The 19,236-nt window shown below is 44.5% G+C and overlaps 1 protein-coding gene across 2 annotated transcripts; it reads right to left on the bottom strand.

The window, feature by feature from the left end:
* Window positions 1-66: 66 nt before the first annotated feature.
* eif1axb (eukaryotic translation initiation factor 1A X-linked b) lies at window positions 67-9,641 on the bottom strand. Of its 2 annotated transcripts, XR_013936386.1 has the most exons (8): window positions 9,462-9,624; window positions 2,956-3,039; window positions 2,412-2,515; window positions 2,209-2,259; window positions 2,035-2,116; window positions 1,200-1,291; window positions 772-853; window positions 76-659 (listed from the first exon to the last, which is right to left on the bottom strand). XR_013936386.1 is itself a non-coding variant. In XM_080489261.1 (7 exons), the coding sequence occupies exons 1-7, from the start codon at window positions 9,475-9,477 to the stop codon at window positions 848-850; spliced, it is 435 nt and encodes a 144-aa protein (XP_080345387.1). In that variant the 5' UTR covers window positions 9,478-9,641; the 3' UTR covers window positions 67-847. The 2 variants fall into 2 exon arrangements, 1 of the variants encoding a protein (XP_080345387.1); XM_080489261.1 differs by having other exon boundaries at window positions 67-853; window positions 9,462-9,641.
* Window positions 9,642-19,236: the final 9,595 nt, after the last annotated feature.

Below are 19,236 nucleotides of genomic sequence, written 5' to 3'. Positions count from 1 at the left end.
TGAGTTTTATAAAGTTGAATAGAAAAAGTAAACTGGTGCTTCATACATATAAATCAGTTACTTTTTCAGAAGGTGGAGGAGTCATCCATTTATTGCAAACAAAAAGTAACTTGAGTGTTTCTCTTTGTGAGGTGGTATTTGATTACATTTACATTTCTTGATTACTGCCAACAAAAGTGCTGACCAACACCCTGCGGCTCAGTGGCGCCCCCGTCAGACCAAACAGCAGCACGACTCAGAGTTCACTTCTTTATTGAATCATGAGTACATCAAGTCAATTCAGTTACATACCACCCCCCCATCCCCCCGGGAGGAGGAGCTAGACCACCCCACCCCCTGGGAGGAGGAGCCAGGACCCCCCCCCCCCCACTCCCCCCCAGGACCATGCAACAGGCTACAGGGTGTGTGCGCGTGTGTGAGTGTATGTGTGTGTGTACAGGGAAACAGGCAATGATATGAGGAAATGAGAAAAGCCTTCTGATTGGAGGAGAGAGGCTCCGCCTCCTAGCGAGCTTCAAGAACAGACAGCAGGTAGGTTCAGGGTTTTATTGAGTCACGACATTGACAGGTCGTCGTTGTTGTTGTTGTTGTCGTTGATTGTTGTCGATTCTGGTGACGTGTAGAGAAGCAGATGTTTGAACAAGAAGCTCTGCAGTGGACTGATGGAGCAAGAGGGACAGGAAGTGGACCAGTGGCGCCGAGACGCCTCGTCTGTCCCTCCAGGTCAACACCGAACAAGAGTAGTGATGGTCTGCCTCCATCAGCCTGGACTGATGAATGAAGGTGGAGGACTGACGGAGGAGCGAGGATTCTAGAGCTGCTCAAAATCCCTCCGTCCCCCGAAGCTTTAGATCTGCAACCAACCAGAGGAAACACCGTCAGCCCCACCTTCATCCAGTCTGACATTGCACCCAGCTCCACCCAGTCTGACCCTCCACCCCACATTCAACGTCCTTGACCCCACCCAGTGCTTCACAAATCAAACTGTCTACAGAGCAAAACAAACGTTTGTAACACTAAAGTTCATCATGTGAAGATAAGAGTACTCTAAAGAGTAAGATTACTCAAAATAAAAGTTTCCTTTGATAGTTATTTTTAGTAAATGTTTAAATTGATCAACTAACAAAAACAAGAATGTACGAAATATCTTAACGTCGTGGCAGTAAAAGGTGTCGTAGTAGGACAGAATAAAGACGTACGTCGTCGATGTCCTCGTCGTCGTCTCCGATGTCGTCGAACTGGATCTCGTCGTCGTCTCCGGGGCCAAACGTGTCCGTCTCGTTGATCTTAGCTGCGAGGAGGAAACAGGAAGTGGAATGAAGCAGAGCAGCCAATCCAGTGGGGGCGGGGCTTACACACTAGAACACGAGGACACCCCCCCCACCCCCCCACTGGAAGTGATGTGGATCGTACAGCTCAGGTTCTGGGTTCTCATGTGGATCTGATGGTTCCACACTAAATTCGATTTTTCATCCCCCCTCCGTTGAGATACCTCGCACTACAGTATGGTTCCAGGAGGCGGAGCTACAACGCAGCCGTCTCCTGATTGGTCAGTGATGATCGTCACTCTGGACAAGCAGCAATAGTTAAATATCTCCTCGCTTCTCTGTTGTTGTTGTTCTCTTCCTCCGCTTTGTGCCCACTGGCTGTTTAGTGAACTGCTTTATTGAAATGTGGCGCTACACTGCCCCCTGGTGTTCAGACAAGGTGCAGACGTTCCTCGTCTCAGTAACAGGAGGGGCGGAGCTTCAGCAGGAGCTGGACGATGATGTTCACAATGGCAAAGTTTTCACTGTCACAGAAAACGAGGCCCTACGGCTGCAGCTCCGCCTCCTGGTTCTGATGATTTCAGAATCTCGTCAGAGGGACTTCCTGTCCTAGCTCCTGATTGGCCGACTATTTCCTCGGAAGGAGGTCAGGAAACTGAGGACGCCGTCAGGAGGGAGGGTGGAACTACACCCGACACGTTGGACACGGCAGACACAGTGGTCACACTTGACTGTAAAGACGTGGGACACGGCGGTGTGGACTCACCATGCTCGGGCAACTCGCCATATGCTTTCAAACTTCGAGCCTCATCTGCGTTGTACTTCAGGATGACGTCAGCTTTGTTGTCCTGAAACAGGAAGTGAGGTCAGAGGCCATTATGAGAGCGAGCGTGCAAGCGCACACACACACACACACACACACACACGCACGCATACACACCTGGTAATCTCTGAGACCAACCAGGATGATGTCTGACGTGTTGATCCACACCTGAAGGAGAAGCAGACTGTGTTTACATAACAGGGGGGTTGATCTATGTCATGGTTGTGTGTGTGGGTGTGTGTGTGTGTGTGTGTGTGTGTGGGGGTTGATCTATATCATGGGTGCGGGGTTGGTGGGGGGGATGGTTAGTAGACCTCCACCTTTTTCCGGAGCTTTCCTCTGATGTGACACAGTCTCTTGGTACCGTCAAAGCACATGGCCTCCAAACGACCGTTTCCCAACATCTTGATCACCTGAGCATATTCTGAGAGAGAGAGAGAGAGAGAGAGAGAGACAGAGAGAGAGAGAGAGAGAGAGACAGACAGACACAGAGAGAGAGAGAGGGAGGGAGAGAGAGAGAGAGAGAGAGAGAGAGACAGAGACAGAGAGAGAGACAGAGAGAGAGAGACAGAGAGAGAGAGAGAGAGAGAGAGACAGACACAGAGAGAGAGAGAGGGAGAGAGAGAGATAGAGAGAGACAGAGACAGAGAGAGAGAGAGAGAGAGAGAGAGACAGAGAGAGACAGAGACAGAGAGAGGGAGAGAGAGAGATATTCCATGGACCCAGCAGTTAAACACTAAAGTTGTTTATACCTTCAGATTTAAAGTATTTAGTGAACATTTCATGAAGTTTATTGATTTTTAAAATCAGATAAGTGAAGTTTAAAATGTGGTTCCAACTCTGAGAACCGAGGTTCTTTCTCACCCTGTCCGTCCTCTTTGAACACCAGCTCTCGCTTCTCAGACTCGTTCTCGTTCTTTCCACGTCGCCGGTTCTTTCCTCCTTTTCCTGTGAGAACACAAAGTCTGCAGGTCAACATCTAGCACCAATTCTCCTCCATCCTCAGAGGAACACGGTCCAACCAGAGGAACACGGTCCCACAAGAGGACTCACACAACTGAAACTACGAGGAACCACAACCGTTCAGTCCAGGTGACGAGAACCAGATCAGCGTTCCATGGTCTGAGAGCTGAGGAGCTCTCAGACCATGGAAACACCTTGAGAACCAACACTGATGGAGGCTTGAGCTGCTGGCTCTCCAGACTCCGACGGAGGCTCTCCACACTCTAAAGACTGAGGAGAAGACCTGGTTCCACACGGTCCAAATCTTTCTCCACCTCCAGTGAGAGGACGAGTCCAGAACATTTGTCACTCATCTGGTCTGATGGTAGAACCATCTCTACATAGCAGGGCATGGTTCTGGTCTTGTCTCGGCGATTCAGAAACTGCGCTGAGCTGACTGGAATCTGAAAACACTAAACTCTGCTGGGCCACCAGAACCTAGAAGAACGTAGAGAATTGACCAGAGAACCCATCATGTTCTGGAGACGATCCAGGTCACGATGAACAGCAGCAGTTCCTCCTGTGAGGACGTCTGGTTCCATCATCTGCTGGAAGATCAGGAAGTCCATGTTCCTCCTCCTGCTTCATGAAGAGGTTCCTGGTTCCTCGGGTCCTCCTGGTGAGGCCGCCGACAGCGGTTGCCGTGGTGACCGTCGACAGTGTCTATGACTCTACGGGTTGCCGTGGTGACCGTCGACAGTGTCTATGACTCTACGGGTTGCCGTGGTGACCGTTGACAGTGTCTATGACTCTACGGGTTGCCGTGGTGACCGTTGACAGCGTTCGACAGCATCTACGGGTTGCCGTGGTGACCGTTGACAGCGTTCGACAGCATCTACGGGTTGCCGTGGTGACCGTTGACAGTGTCTATGACTCTACGGGTTGCCGTGGTGACCGTTGACAGTGTCTATGACTCTACGGGTTGCCGTGGTGACCGTTGACAGCGTTCGACAGCATCTACGGGTTGCCGTGGTGACCGTTGACAGCGTTCGACAGCATCTACGGGTTGCCGTGGTGACCGTTGACAGTGTATGACTCTACGGGTTGCTGTGGTGACCGTTGACAGTGTATGACTCTACGGGTTGCCGTGGTGACCGTTGACAGTGTATGACTCTACGGGTTGCTGTGGTGACCGTTGACAGTGTCGTTGAATGAAAGCAGAATCTACCACATGTTCATAATGTTTTTTTAGAGACAGAAGTAATAATGTACAAATACTCAGATTACTACCATTAAACAGGATTTAGGAAATTTCACTTGCATTTAAGAAGGATTTACTCTTTACTACCAAATGCACTACTTCTGAAACCAGATAGTACAGGAGGAAGTAGCTAATTACAAATACTTAGATTCCTGTAATGAAGATGCGCTGCAAGGTACCACGGACTATTTCACTGATATTTAAAGTACGTATGACACCATATTACATGTTAATTATTTTTGCTGTCAAAAATAAAGGTGTATTTGCCTTCATTGGATGCCCCCCTGGAATTGACCCCTTTTCAAGTTTTGCACTGTTGACAAGCTAACCCTCACCCAGGGGGCGGAGCCTGGAGAGGAATGTACGTAGGAGGAGGAACCCTTTCTCTCGGTCTGCAGGGAATGCTGTGTTTTAATATTGTGTTGGTGCTTCCTTTTTTTTAATACGGGATTTTCAACACAGAATGATCTAATACATAGACATATAGTAGTAGACCTCTTCCAGATTGTGGGGGCTTTTCCACCAGAAAGAACCAGGTACTAGTTCTGGTCCAGGGCCAGACTTGGAACATGGGTTGAACGATTTTGGAAAATAAACAAATTGCGATTTTGTTCCTCAATATTGCGATTTGATATGCAATTATTTTTTCAAGGTTCTCTTCTCATGTATTTTTCAACAATCAAGCAATAAATCAATGTATATTATAATAAACAATATCAGATTTATTCTACATAAATTGTTTTTTATAGGCGAGGCTTATGTTAAGATAAAGTCAAATGAAGCATGTATTAATATGAAAGACAGTTTATTTATCTTCTACTTCAATTACAGTAGTAAACTTACTAAGTACTATGACTTGCAGTCTTGTAAGCGTTCACCACAACAAGCCAGTCGCTTGTCCATTGTGCTTATCAAAGCCGTGAACCCAGGTTTGGTCACTATACTAATGCTGCGCTGGACATTAAGGATTTTGAGTTGTTTGCTCATCGACACTGCAGTAGGGAAGCACCAATACACGTTTTTTCACTTCTGATCCGATCACGATAATTAAATTTGTATATCTGCCGATACGATTCTGATAGCAGAGCTCTGTTTGCTTTAATATTATTATCATTATTGTTGATTTTATATGAGGCTGTAATAAACTCCTCTCTACAGTAAAGTATGAAATGTACTAGTGTATACATGTATTCTCTCAAAAGACAACTTGAGGTTAGTATCAGGTCAGAAAAGTAAACGGTAGAAACTATTTTGTTCCATTGGACAATGTGGGGGTCTGCATGATGTCATCATCTCATAAGAAACTGGTTATTTTATCTTTAAAACCTCAGAATGACTTTATTAATCCCGGGGAAATTCTTTAGCAGCGCAGCACCAACAGAATGTTTCCAGCTCTAATGCAGCTCCAACCATTGGGACTATTTTCAGGGAGTTTAGCGCGGAGTAGGACGCAGCTTCACGGAGGTGTGAATTGACTGCTGACAGCCTGGAGGAACTGCTGTTCGTTGTTTTGATCGCGCGGTCAGCGCCGTTCTCCTCGGAGAGCTGCAGTTTTAAAACGGTGACGTCTGTTGACAAAGCGCCGCCTCGCTGGACAACTGCTTTGCAAACATCCACGTTGCTGCGTTGCTTTGTGGTGTTTTCAGTGTAAGATACGTCCAAACAGCAACATGTTGTCATGAAAAGTTGGATAGCACAGTGCTACTTCCCTAGCCTGCTCGCTGGCTGGCTGCAAACTGTGGAATGGATTTCCTGACTCATTCCTCCTGGTCTCATTGAGACCCGCCTCCCTTCAGGAAATCCAGTCCACAGTTTACAGCCAGCGAGCAGAGCAGCAGCAGGGAAACACTTTGGAGTCATTTCAGCAACAGTGAAGCAGATCCGTGAATTACGTTGATATCGGAACCCGATCCCGGATCGGCTCCATCCCTAAAAACTACGAGCCCGTTCGGGCAAGGTGGACAGATGACAGGCGTAGGACGCGCAAGTCGTCACATGACCAGATCACGTGACCAGTCAAATCGCAGCCCTTGCGATTACAAAATCCCATTTTGTCATATCGCGATATTATCGCAAATGCAATTAATCGTTCAGCCCGAGTCTACGCTGTAGGCTTGTTGGAGCAAACATTCACTACGCGGGACCGATTGAGAGTTAATTTATTATTAGACCCTTATAAGTCCTCCGCCAGAAAATTTATTCACAAAACGGACCATCGACAGCCACACAGCGCTGCGCTCAGGGGAGGCGATGGAGGCAGGGGGTGCAGCTCAGGAGGAGGGGATGGAGGCCGGGGGTGTAGCTCAGGAGGAGGGGATGGAGGCCGGGGGTGTAGCTCAGGAGGAGGGGATGGAGGCCAGGGGTGTAGCTCAGGAGGAGGGGCTGGAGGCCGGGGGTGTAGCTCAGGAGGAGGGGATGGAGGCCGGGGGTGTAGCTCAGGGAGTCACGGTGCAGGTTGTTTGGAATGTCAGAGTAAACAGGAGTCGTGGAGGAAAACCACACACAGAGAGAACATACACTCTCCATACAGAAAGGCTCCTGCTGGGATTTGAACAGTCACTATGGAGCCACTATGGAGCCACTATGGAGCCACTCTGGCTTCAGGACGTGGAAAGTGGAACATGTAGTAACACATCAGATCTACAGTCTTTATCCTGTCGTCTCCCACGGTAACCGATATGGACACAATCACGTCCCCTTGACGATCTTCAGATTGTCAGAATCTGTGACGTAGTTGCTGGGCTGATCATCAATATTCCCCTAAATCTGTTTGTCTGACCTCCATCACTCTCTCTTACTCTTCTTCTTTAGTCTGACCTCCATCACTCCTCTATAATAATAATGGCCTCGATTAATATAGCGCTTTTTTCGCGCTGACTCAAAGCGCGTACAGAGACCATTATTCATTCACACCAGTCCCTCCAGTGATGCTAAGCTAGGTTGTAGCCACAGCTGCCCTGGGGGATGCTGACAGAGGCGTGGCTGCCATTTCTCCGACCACCACCAACATTCATCCACCTTTCATACGAGGCAACGCAAAATAAAGGATACAGCGACAATTTTGATAAGAGTGGGATTCGAACCGCCAACCCTCCGGTTATTGGACGACCGACCCTACCACTGAGGCACGAGCGCCCCTCCACCACTCTCTCTTACTCTTCTTTAGTCTGACCTCCATCACTCTCTTACTCTTCTTTAATAAAAGTCTTCAACTGTCACTCAACAGTGTGAAATGTCAGAAAATAGTTCTGTTTCTTCACTTTTCTGTGCGTCCGACACTGTGTTGAGATTGTTACTGCTGGAGCCTGTTACTGCTGGAGCCTGTTACTGCGGTGACGTCACAGCAAGATGGAGGAGGTTGAGAATCACGACTTAATTTCACTGGTTTTTCGTAGGTTTTTACTTGCGGATGATGGCAGTATGACAAAAATGTTTAATAATAAAAATACTTCTATTTTGTATTGCATTTTTTCAGGATGTTTTGGTGTCATACACTCTAAGTAGTTTTAACCATATAATCTTCATATTGTTAAAGTGATAAGATTCACGAGTACTAATTTAATAAGTATTTAAGTGATCAGTATGAGTGCTTAGTCAAGTAAAATTGTAATGTAATCTACTACAATAATGTAAAATCCACTGTACTAGTAGAAATTTACAAAGACACACATTAGTCAGTAAGTAGTAATCTACTACAGTATTCTTTAAAATACTATGTAACTACAGAATACAGAAATGGTAGTGAAACATTTTGAGAAGAGAAAAATCTACTTTACACAGGAGTATTTTTCATTGTAATCCTTATTCTGAGTAACTTAAGTAGCAAACTAATAAACAGAGTAAACTGATCAGTACGAGATATCTGTGTTCTTGGTTTCATCCCATATATATATATATATATATATATAGCTATTAAAATTATTAGCTATTTCTCATTCTACTTCTCATCATATGTGATAGATGCTTCCCACACACACACACACACATATATATAAAAACATACATTTTTAGTCTTTTCTGTGAAGGCTTGCATCTTCTACCACCTTCAAAATAAATGCTACCTAAAGCGTCCAGATGGCGTCTTAGAACATGTGAAGCCCTGCTTGTCTTCTGATGGACAGTATGGGAGAGCACGTGACCACAGGTGGAAGAGAAAATAAAAGCTTACAACTCCATCCCTGGGGGATTAACCAAACTCCCAGAGCCACTTCACATCTCGGTGAACAGGAGCTTCAAGACAGCGTCACTGTGGGAGGAATGGATGGAGAGAACAGCATCACGGCAACCGGGAGGATGAGTCGTGCAACTTTCCAGCAAGTTATTGCATCGACAAATCAGGGACTTGTTAGGGTTTAGAAAGGCCAGAATGACGAGGACTGATGCTGAGTCTGACCACAGCCTGCAGAAGAAGTTAAGAACCGGACAGATCCAACCTGTTGTTCTGAGATAATAATCGCCACCATTCACACCATCCAACCTCTGTGAGTTAATGTGTAGCTGGATTAACGGATTGAATTATGAATTACATTTCCAAATAAATGCGACATAGTCCAGAGCGACTTGTGTTTTTTAATCATCTGAATGAGCCATTTTCTGACCGATGCGATATAAAGTATATGGGCCGGTCATCGGGACCCGGCTGAGATTTTAAACCGATGTTGAACTACTTTTTCAAAGGAACTGTGTTTTAATGTGTAAAAATACTTATATTACTATAATGAAGCGTCTATCTGAGATGACACCGTGTTCTTTACGCTGCTAAACATGGCGATATGAGACTCTTTAAAAGGTAAACAAAAGATTTAAAGACGTTTTGATTAAAAAGGTGAAGTTTTATGTAAACCGGAAGCTTCGAGCCACAAACCGACTTCAGTTTAAAGCTAACTGTGCTAGCCCGCCTCTTCTGCGACACGAAGCCACGGACAGAGACAGAGACCGGAGCAGGGACAGGGACAGCAGGGACAGAGAAGAGACTGAGGCCGCTCCAGCCTCCTGTCAGCCGGCGAAAGACTCTCTTTCCCCGGACTTACACGTCTCCGGCTGCTCCACGCGGAGCTCCGCTGCTAACATCCATTAGCATTAGCTTTAGCCGCGCGGCGTCACGTTTTGACTGCGTGTCTCCGCAAGCCGCCGACAGACTGTAGACACGCGCCGCTGTCACACTTACCTTTATTTTTGGGCATGTTGTCTGTGTGCGGGGCGTGCGGGACCTGCGGGGCGAGCGGGACTGACTGCTGCTGTTAGCCGGTAAAATGTGACGGAGTACGGGAATCACGAGCTCAACAGAGATGTACCGACCTGCGAACAAAGAGCGCCGCCATTTCTCTCTCGATACCGGAAGTCACGTGATCTCTATACAGGAAGTAAATTTACGTTTATTTATTCTTATCATTTTTAATTATCTAAATGACACATTACAAGCAAACAAAGGAAAAGCACCAACACACAGTCGTTAATATATAAAATAAGTCTTCTTTGTGTGCAACTTCTCTACACAGGAAGTCATGTCCTCTCCATTGCTTCGTGTATTCAGCACTAAGTAGTAGCCAGCAGATTTTAAAACATTGCTTTATATGGAAACATAACATAACTAGTTATTTCACACTCTTTTAGCGACTTTATATTGTCTGTAAAACTTAATCTTTATCGTGTCTCGCAACTCAAAAGTCTAAAATATATTAAAAAGTTATAACAAGGATGTCTTGAAAAAGCTGCACGTTTTGATATTGAATGCTTCAAATTGGTTCGACTGCAGGAGCAAAAACGAGTCAAAAAATGTAAATCATTTTTAAAATCAGCATTCATACAATCAAATGTCAATAATTGCCAATATTAGTGTTCTCGGGTTATAAATACTAACCTGGTTGGTTCCGTGTCAGCAGCTGCTACGTCCTGGTAGCGTCACAGTATCTCACCGTGGAGATATTTGTGTGTGAAATTGTCACAAACAGAAAAAAGCTGATCCAATGTGTGAAGCTGTTGTGAAGTTGTTGATGTGAAAAGAGGCACATTCCTCTTTAATGACATCACAGACAATGTTGAATTATATCACGTGATGTTATCAATCTTTCTGTTTATTTAAGAACTTTATTGCACAAAGAGGGAACATCCAAACGCTGCAAACAAACATCAAACACATCAAAAATAAAGAACTGTAACAGACTCATAAATAATTCATTCATATACTCTTAAGCTCTATGGCAGGTACTTATAAAGTTTTTAACAAATACAAATGAGAATGACATTTTTTTTAATAAGAACAGTATAATAAAAAAATACAAAAGGAACCAGGGGAGCAGAAGGTGTCATTATTGTTTTAGAATAGTTCTTTAAACAGCTCAACAGTTTTATTGCTTTTTTTGTGTTTATTAGGGACCGAGCCCTAAAGGCCAAGACCCTATTGTACCTCTACCCACTAAACACGCTCAAAAACCCACCAAATATTGCATGCTCGTCAAGACTGGCAAAAAATTTAAGTAAATGTAAAAGATAAACCCCAGAGTTCCAAAATGTGCTCTCTAGCACCACCTAGAAACACTAAAACGTTCACCATGGCCCGTAGGAATGTCTTAGGGAGATCAAACCCAAAACTCAATCTTTTGTCTCATCAAGACATAAAAATCACGTGCTGATACCCCTGACAAAGGAAGGAATTAAACAGGAAGTCTGCAATTTGCCTATCAAAATAAGATTTGCAAACGCTATCTACTCTGAGGGCGAATATCGTATCGGCTTCAAAACACTATCAAATGACAGTGGAGACTCTCCTGCTCAGAAATTCAGTCCAACTTTTTAACTAGTCGAGTGGTTTTGTTTTTTCTAGCCGTCAAAGTTCTGAACGCCGAATCCCGCCGCCTCCCGCCGCCTCCCACCGCCTCCCTCCACCTCCCGCCGCCTCCCACCGCCTCCTTCCTCTCATTCAAATACATGGGAGAACCAAAATGCCTCCTCAAAAATAGCCGTGACAAAACACCTCGAACAAGTGGTGACTGTGGCTAAACTGTTACTCTGATCGACAAAACGAGCAGATCAGAAGCGCGACAAGAACCTGCCGAACAAGACGATGTCACACATGTTGGCAAAATTCCATAAAACATGACCTTTTTGATGAGAGAGAACAATGCTGTCATTTTTTTCCCCGCGCGATTTCAACATTTATCGTCGAGTCAGATGGAGTAAAATCGTGCGTCTGCGTCAAATTGCGCCTCCTAGTGTCTAAAGTTTACGTCTGACTGGTTCGAAACCAAGACAGACTGAAAGACAACACATTTTCCTCTCAAGAAGTTTTATCAAAATATTTGCCTGAAAACTGTGGATTCAGAGGAGTTAATTCCAAAATATGTAGATAAAATCCATCCTCTCCCACTGTGATGAAGTGGTCAGAACACTGTTGCATCATTCACACCAGGATTACATAATACCATGTCAATCAAACTGACCAACTTAACCTGCATGTCCATCCATCCATCTTCTTCCACTTATCTGTTTCCGTGTCACGGGGGTGACGGTCTGACACCATCACCCACCATCACCCACATTAAGAACCTTCCTGCAGGTGGTGAGCCCACGGGAAGGTGGCGCCCGGTGTGGGACATGAACCCACTACCTTGAGATTGTGAGTCTCATGCTATACCAACTGAGCTAGCCGGGGTTCCTGCATGTCCTGACTTTCCAAATAAAAGCCCCCAAATCCTTCAAAATAAAGTCCTTCTTTATCAAACATTTAAATTTTTACTTCAAACTGCAGCCAATCTGGATCTTGATTTGATTTGCGGGCTTTAGCCCATTCTTCATTGTACTCATGCAGTTAAGAAGATAAATCAGACCTAAACCAGCCGTTGTTTCGTCCACTGATTCTCTACCTTTTCAAGGGGACATGCTGATTGACAATTCTGGTAAACCCATCACAGAAGAATGTCCATGCACTTTCAATATCAGGAATTAGCTGAATTCTATCCCAATCAAAACGAGAGAGATCATGGAAGAATGCCTGCTCCACAAAGTGCTTCATAGTTCGTCTTGTAATGATTCGAGGCTTGAGTTTAGCAGTTTTGCCATTCGGACTGTTGCAATAACACAATGTTCACTGATGTCATTCGTAAATATAGAAGCAGTTGATTATTTATGAGGAGCTTTTGTCAGTATCAGGTCAATAAGGGTAGATTTGTCAGGACATTTAAGGTTTGGTCTTGTGGTACCGTTCACCAGCTGAAACAGATTCAATGAGTTTCAAAAGGATTTGAGCTCATCTGAGACAGGATGTGGCCGGTTTAGATTTAGGTCACTCATCAAGATAACTTCATCTGACTTCAAGGCAGACAGGAGATTCATCATTGATGGTAAGGCATCACTGGTAGCAGCAGGGGGCCTAAAACATCCAATAATAGTGAAATTAAGTGTTTTGGATACTTCAAGCTCAAGAGCTAAAAACTGAAATTGAATTGAAAGTGCCTTTATATGTGAACCATGTCCATTTTGGCAAGTGGACCGCGCACATTTAAATGAATAAAACCAAGAACTGTCCTTGGTTTAAAATCAGCAGAACCATCAGGGCCTGGATTAGGTTGCACATTTCCAGAGATCAGAAGCAACAAAGCAATTAGACGTCTCTGCTTAAACTCTTCATACTGTTTCTTAGAGGTATCGCTATTTCCTAATGACCTTACTTCAGTTACAGTTAGAGTTTATGGATACTGTAAAGTAGTCTTTTAAAATATTAATGCTCATCAATTGGACAAAATCCATACTGCAAGTTGAAGGCAGGGGCTGGTGCTGATGAACAAAAAACATCTCCCAGTGAGTGCATTTCTGAGGGAGGATTAAATTAGGAGGTCATTTGCAATCCTCAAATGTCTCATGGAGCTCCGCTGGACGCAGCCCAGTCAATATGGACGCAGAAGCTGCTAAAAGAAGCATGATGAGTTCAGGACTGTCGCTGCTACGATGCGACAACCACTGGAACTGGGTCTGATTGTTGCAAAAATAACTAATACTGAAAGAATGGAAGTCTCCCATTCCTCCTTCGTTCCGGCTGTGGGTCACTGACATGTTGTCTGTAATACAAATGGAAAGACTCCGCCACGGCTCCAGGAACACTTTTACCAACTTCTGGAATCCGTTTCTTGCTCCTTTTGAAAAGGCCAAGATACAACAGCTGTTGACTGAACTCTTGTTCTAATTTTATTTTAGTGTTTTCTCTACCTCCCCTTTATGCTGTTTACTTGTCAATATCTGAAGGGTGATACTTTATGCATCTGAGCCTTGTTGTCTTTTAAAAATTAAAAAATTAAAATAAAATATTGGAAAAGAAGCATGATGAGTGAGCGTCATGGCCCTGGCTCTCCAGGCCTGTGTACCTGGCTGGGAGGGTGGGGTTTGTCTGTCCCTGCAGTCGGTCCTCCCTCTCCTCCTGTGTGTGCAGGCTACGCCCATGGTTTGGCCCCGCCCCCTGCCTCTCACCGAGTGGCTGATAAAGTGGATTCAGCTGTGTGGAGGCCGCTGAGAACTACTGAGAGCTAATGAGAGTTACTGAGGCCACGTTTACACGTCCCCGGGTTTAAAAAAAAAAAAAAATTCCCCTCTATGTTTAAAAAAAATTATATTAATTTACACTGACCCACTTATACAGCTGGTTCAGAGCTGCTATGAGCAGCCAAACCTGTAGGGGGCAGTGGAGTTAGAAGCATGAAGCCATGATAGCCAATCCGAATCCTGGAAAAAAACATGTCGTCATGAATTGTGCGGTAAATATCCACCTTTAGTAGCAAGCGGAGACTCACAGTACGTCCGAATTGTCCCTCCTATCTCCTTCTCTATCGACTTTTCCTAAACCCCGGAAGTGTTCTGTGTGGCGGCCATGATAAGGACTGTCCGAATTCTCAATACGCTAAGGAAAAGAAGCTCGTTGCTTCCTTTAGAACCTCATTTAGCTTAGAACCACTGATGCTTCCTTTATCGTCGGGTGGCATAGCTCGGTTGATAGAGCGGTCGTCTCCCAATCGAAAGGTTCCCATCTCTGCCGGCCAACATGCCGAAGTGTCCTTGGGCAAGACACTGAACCCCAAACTGCCCCCATTGGTGTGTGAATGGGTGAATGTGATGAGCTATGGAACGTGCTTTGGGGCTGTTGTCAGCTACTACCTTTAAAGGTAAAGTGTGTCCTGTGTAGAACTTTAAACTGTCAAAGTATTACTGTATTAGTGTCAAACTGGGCTTTCTGCTGCCAGTCGGCTGACAAAATAACACTGAGTTCTGTTTCCCAAGTATTTCTAACTCCTGGAGGAGATGGTGATTCGGTCATCCTGACCACTGCTGAGATGATCCCGCGGCCTGCAGGGTAAGACTGAGAGGGAGTCAGGTGGTTCACGGGGAAAGTGGAGAAAATGATGGTGAGTGTGAACCTGAAAATATCTAAATAAATGAGATTGTGGAAGATCAAATTTGGCTTTAAGAGTTTCAAAAGAAATGAACACTTTACCAACAAAGAGTTGTTTAAAATAAATCAAGCCTTTATCCCTCTACAAAGAAAAAACTGAATCAAGACTTGATGGCGGAAATAATTGGTTATCACAGATGGGCATTATTGGGGAAGCAGAAACAATATTAAATTGGCGTCTGAACTGTCTCCATATCTTTACTGTGGACGATACAATTGGATTTGAAGTGTAGTTAGTAGGTTATGAGTTTAAGGGGGCACGGATCAAAGTTGTTAGAGTATTTTGCCTTTGGAGTTTTACCTGACAAGATAAAGGTTGAAATGCTCCTGTCAAGTTTTTTGAAAAATGATTTAGGGAGAAATATCGGCAAACATTGAAAAAGGAATAGAATTCTGGGAACAACATTCCTTTTAACTGTGTTGATTCTTCCCAAGAGGGACAGAGGGACAGCATTCCAACATTGGAGGTCTGATTTGACCACTTGGATTATGTTATTTTTGTAAAGTGAGGTGAGATCCTGTGAGATATTGATGCCTAGATAGCGGAAGTTGGAATGGGCTAATTCCTGGGACCTTTTGTGCAGCTTCATTGAAAGGAAAAGATTCACTTTTAGTAAAGTTTAACTTATAAACTGAAAAAGAGCCATAATGTTTGCAGAATTTAAAGGATTTCTTTGATAGAAACAGCCGGATTTGATATGTAGAGCAGACGGTCATCAGCATAAAGTGAGACTCTGTGCTCACTTCCATTTCTACAGATACCAGTAATATGTGAAGAGCTCTTAATGGCCATGGACAGAGGTTCACTGGCAAATAACAAAGGTGATAAGGGGCAGCCCTGTTGGCAGCCACGCATCAAGGGGAAATGTTTCGACCGGGTGGAGTTGGCGGTCACACTTGCAGTAGGTGCGCTGTATAACAGCCGAATCCATGAAATATATTTTAGACCAAAACCAAATCTGTTGAGAACTGAGAATAAATATTCCCTCTCCACTCGGTCAAAAGGCTTTTCTGCATCCATTGATACGACCAATTCAGCTTCTTGTGTGTGGGTCTCTGACAGTGTAGTGTTGAGCAGCTGATGGATATTTGAAGATAGTTGCCGGCCCCTTCAGAAGCCAGTTTGGTCACTGAAAATGATGTTTGGCAGGCAGGGGTCCAGACGGCTGAGTTCAGAGTTAAGCAGGCTGATGGGGCTCCAGCTGTTACCTTCTTCCAGGGTTTTATTGGGGATAAGTGAAATTGAAGCTTGGGTTAAAGTTGGAGGCAGGATCTCACACTCCAGGGACTCATTAAACATATCCAGCATGAGGGGGGCAAGTTGATCAGAAAATGTCTTAAAGAAATCAGCAGGAAAGCCGTCTGGGCCCAGTGCTTTGACACTCTGCATTGCTTTATGGCTGGTTGTTACTTCGTCTAAACAAATAGGCGAGTCAAGTTTCTCTTTAGCTGTATTGTGAAGTTTTGGGAAATCCAAGTTGTCCAGAAATGTGTTCATTGGAGTTTTATCTGATGGGGCTTCGGACTTGTAAAGGTTGGAGCAATACTGGCAAAAAGTCTGATTTATCTCTCAGGGATCTGTAACTATGGGACTTTGGTCTTTGCAAATCTGAGTAATAAACTGAGATGATGCTTGTTGTTTAATTGTCAGCGCCAGCAGCCGACCGGCCCTGTCACCGTGTTCCTAATATGTACTCTTTGTACTGCTTGTTGGTGGAAGTGATGTCAAATTCAGTTTGGAGCGTCAGTCTCTCTGTTCTTAGGGTTGAATTAGGAGATCAGGAATGCTGGTTATCAATTAGCCGAGTTGCTTCCAGTAGTTCTTGTTGTCTTCGCCGTCCCTGTTTGTTTAGCCTGGCGCAGTAGGAAATAATCTCACCACGTATTACTGCTTTAAAAGTTTCGAATTAAAGGGAAGGAGAAGTAGATTCTGATTTATTAGTTTGAACAAAGAAAGAAATCTTTTCAGAAACAAATTTGCAAAATGTGTCAGAGGATAACAACCCTGTGTTCAGACGCCACGTGGGCTGATTTTCACTTTTAGGAATAAGGTGCATGTCTCGCAGGAGAGGGGCATGATCTGAAACGAGTATTATTGAATATTCACAGGATTTCATTGCAGGTAATAGCATTTTATCTAAAAAATAATCAATGCGAGAGTGACTGATGAACGTGTGAATAAAATGAAAACTCTTTTGTCGTAGGGTGGAGTGGAGTGTGTTGAGACACGGAATAAGTGGGAATAGGGCTGTAATAAAACCAGGACAGTCCCAGTTGGGAGGGGAGACAGAGGTCAAAATGTCTGCAGCAGCTTGCCAAGGACAATAATATAAGGCCCATTTAGGTCAGGTAAAACTTGTTCAGGTGAGAACTGGATTCTTTTATGTATTAAAATTGCTTTGCCTCTTGAGCGACTATTAAAGCTTGAATGAAACACGTGTGCAACCCAAGGCCTCCACAGCCTGGTGTGGTCCTGTGGGATTCCTGAAGGAATGCTATTTCTGATTTTAGGTGTTCAAGGTGGGAGAAAACTAATCCCAATGGAACCCAGCCCTTCCATCGGATTAGCATCTGTCATTTCTCTTATGATTGTACGACTTTGACAGGATGAAATAAAGCATCAGCCAAATGAAATGTGCTATATAGAGCAAAGATATTAAAACCATCGGCACTGTAATAGAGTAGGTGAGTTGTTACAACATAGAGAAAAACAAAAACAACAAAAAGCAAAACAAAAAAAAAAAAGACAAGAAAAATAAAGCCCACATATATGAACGAGGACTGATGTCCCAACTTGACATCAGAGAAAACATGAACTTACACACTTGTCCTAAACTCATCAAGAGAAAGAAAAAGAAAAGATGAGCTTGCAGGAAAAAATACCAACCTCCGTTAATCCAAGCTGTAGCTCGCTTCCCTGAAATAATTAACAGTTCTTACACACCAATAAATAAAATCGGCCATGCGCCTTGTAAAAAAAGAGAATGAAATGCTGCGCAGAGCGGCCAGAACTATTTATAATGTCCATTTATAGAACTACAACAATGCAACAAACAATGACTTAGAATGTTTTCCACCTCATTTGACCTCTTCAGTGAGAATAATCCAGCCAGCTTGAACAAGAGCATTGAAATCTGTCTGAATGTCTGAGGTGGCTGTGTGAGGGGCAGCTGGGAGGCGGTCGTCAGTGATGGAGGATCTGTGTTTGGATTTGTTGAACCTCATCACTGAGAATGTCTGTTCACAAACATCGGTGGAATCGGCTGATCTTGTGGCTTCAGTGGGTCAGAACGCCGTCCTTCCTTTGGCTTGAGAGACACTGCAACTTTCTCATGAAAGCCTTCGCTGCACCTCATGCACCTCATGCACCTCATGCACCAAAAGGCCCTTGCGCTGCAGTTTGGCATTAAGCTCGTTCATCAGTGCAGTCACATCCACGGTGAATCCGAGGTCTGCCACCCAGTCTTCACCTGAAATCTCTGGGATGTCGCGTCCTGTCTTCACACAGAAGTCCTGAATCTGGTCTCTCGGGTCAGAGACCCTGTTCAGTACTTTGTCTCAGCTGAGCCACCTACAGCGCAGTGGTAGCTTATGTCACCATGTTCAGTCTCATTGTTTTCCTGAAGTGCAACAAATTGTCTGTGATTTAATGATGAAGTGAAATTTTTAGTAACAGCATCAGCAACATGGTTCATTTTTAACACGTCCTGATTTATAACACAATGTAAGAATGTCCTTTTCTGTCACTTTATCCTGCATGCTCTTTAAAAGTCCAACATTTTTCGCCTTCAGATTTGGACAAACCGTCTGTTGTCCAGCTTGTCCCATTTCAGTCCTAACTTGTCCAAACATGCATTTACCTCTGTGAACAAGTCTTTACCAGTGGTTGTCCCTTGACAAATGACAAAACTTGTCCTAACGGTCCCTGTCGGTGTGAAGTTTGGTAAAAAGTCCTGGTTGAGTTAGCAGTTTTGCTAGCAAAGCTTCAGACTCTCTCGCGCGCTCTTCATCAGACAGATTTGCTTGGTGGTGTAGTGGCGATTCAAATTCTAACCTTTAAACACAGCGACCTGGTTACCACAAATTAAGCACACGGCGTTACCTTTAGTTTCTGTAAAGAACTCCTTGGCAGTCCATCTGACATCTTGAGGGCGACTTGGCTAGCATCACTTGCTGCTGTTCACCTGCGGCAAGTGATGCTAGCACGCGTGTACGTACATACGGAGTATGTAGTAAGAACGTAAGGTTTTTCAAAATAAAAGCAGCACAGTTGTATTGCACGCACAACATAGATTTTTTTTGTCTAATTTTATTTATGTTGTAATTTATAATTGACCTCACGCGGGCCGGACAGGGACGCACAAAGGGCCGGATGTGGCCCGCGGGCCGTGATATGCCCAGGTCTGGGCTAAAGAAAGCCCGGGAAACATTTCAGCGGTTAATGACTAGGGTAGTGGCTGGTTTGGAGGGTTGCTCAGTGTATTTTGGACGATCTGGTCATATGCAG

The sequence above is a fragment of the Lipophrys pholis genome (genome assembly GCF_963383615.2).
Source record: "Lipophrys pholis genome assembly, chromosome: 20".
Lineage (NCBI taxonomy): Eukaryota > Metazoa > Chordata > Actinopteri > Blenniiformes > Blenniidae > Lipophrys > Lipophrys pholis.
Note: the sequence above shows the minus strand (reverse complement) of the source record. Positions and strands in the feature narration are given on the sequence as shown.

Coding starts and splice junctions, on each gene's coding strand:
- eif1axb (XM_080489261.1), bottom strand. Junction 2,260..2,411: donor GAGGAAAGCTCCGGAAAAAG/GTGGAGGTCTAC, acceptor CTTCTCCTTCAG/GTGTGGATCAACACGTCAGA. Junction 2,117..2,208: donor TTGGTCTCAGAGATTACCAG/GTGTGTATGCGT, acceptor TTCCTGTTTCAG/GACAACAAAGCTGACGTCAT.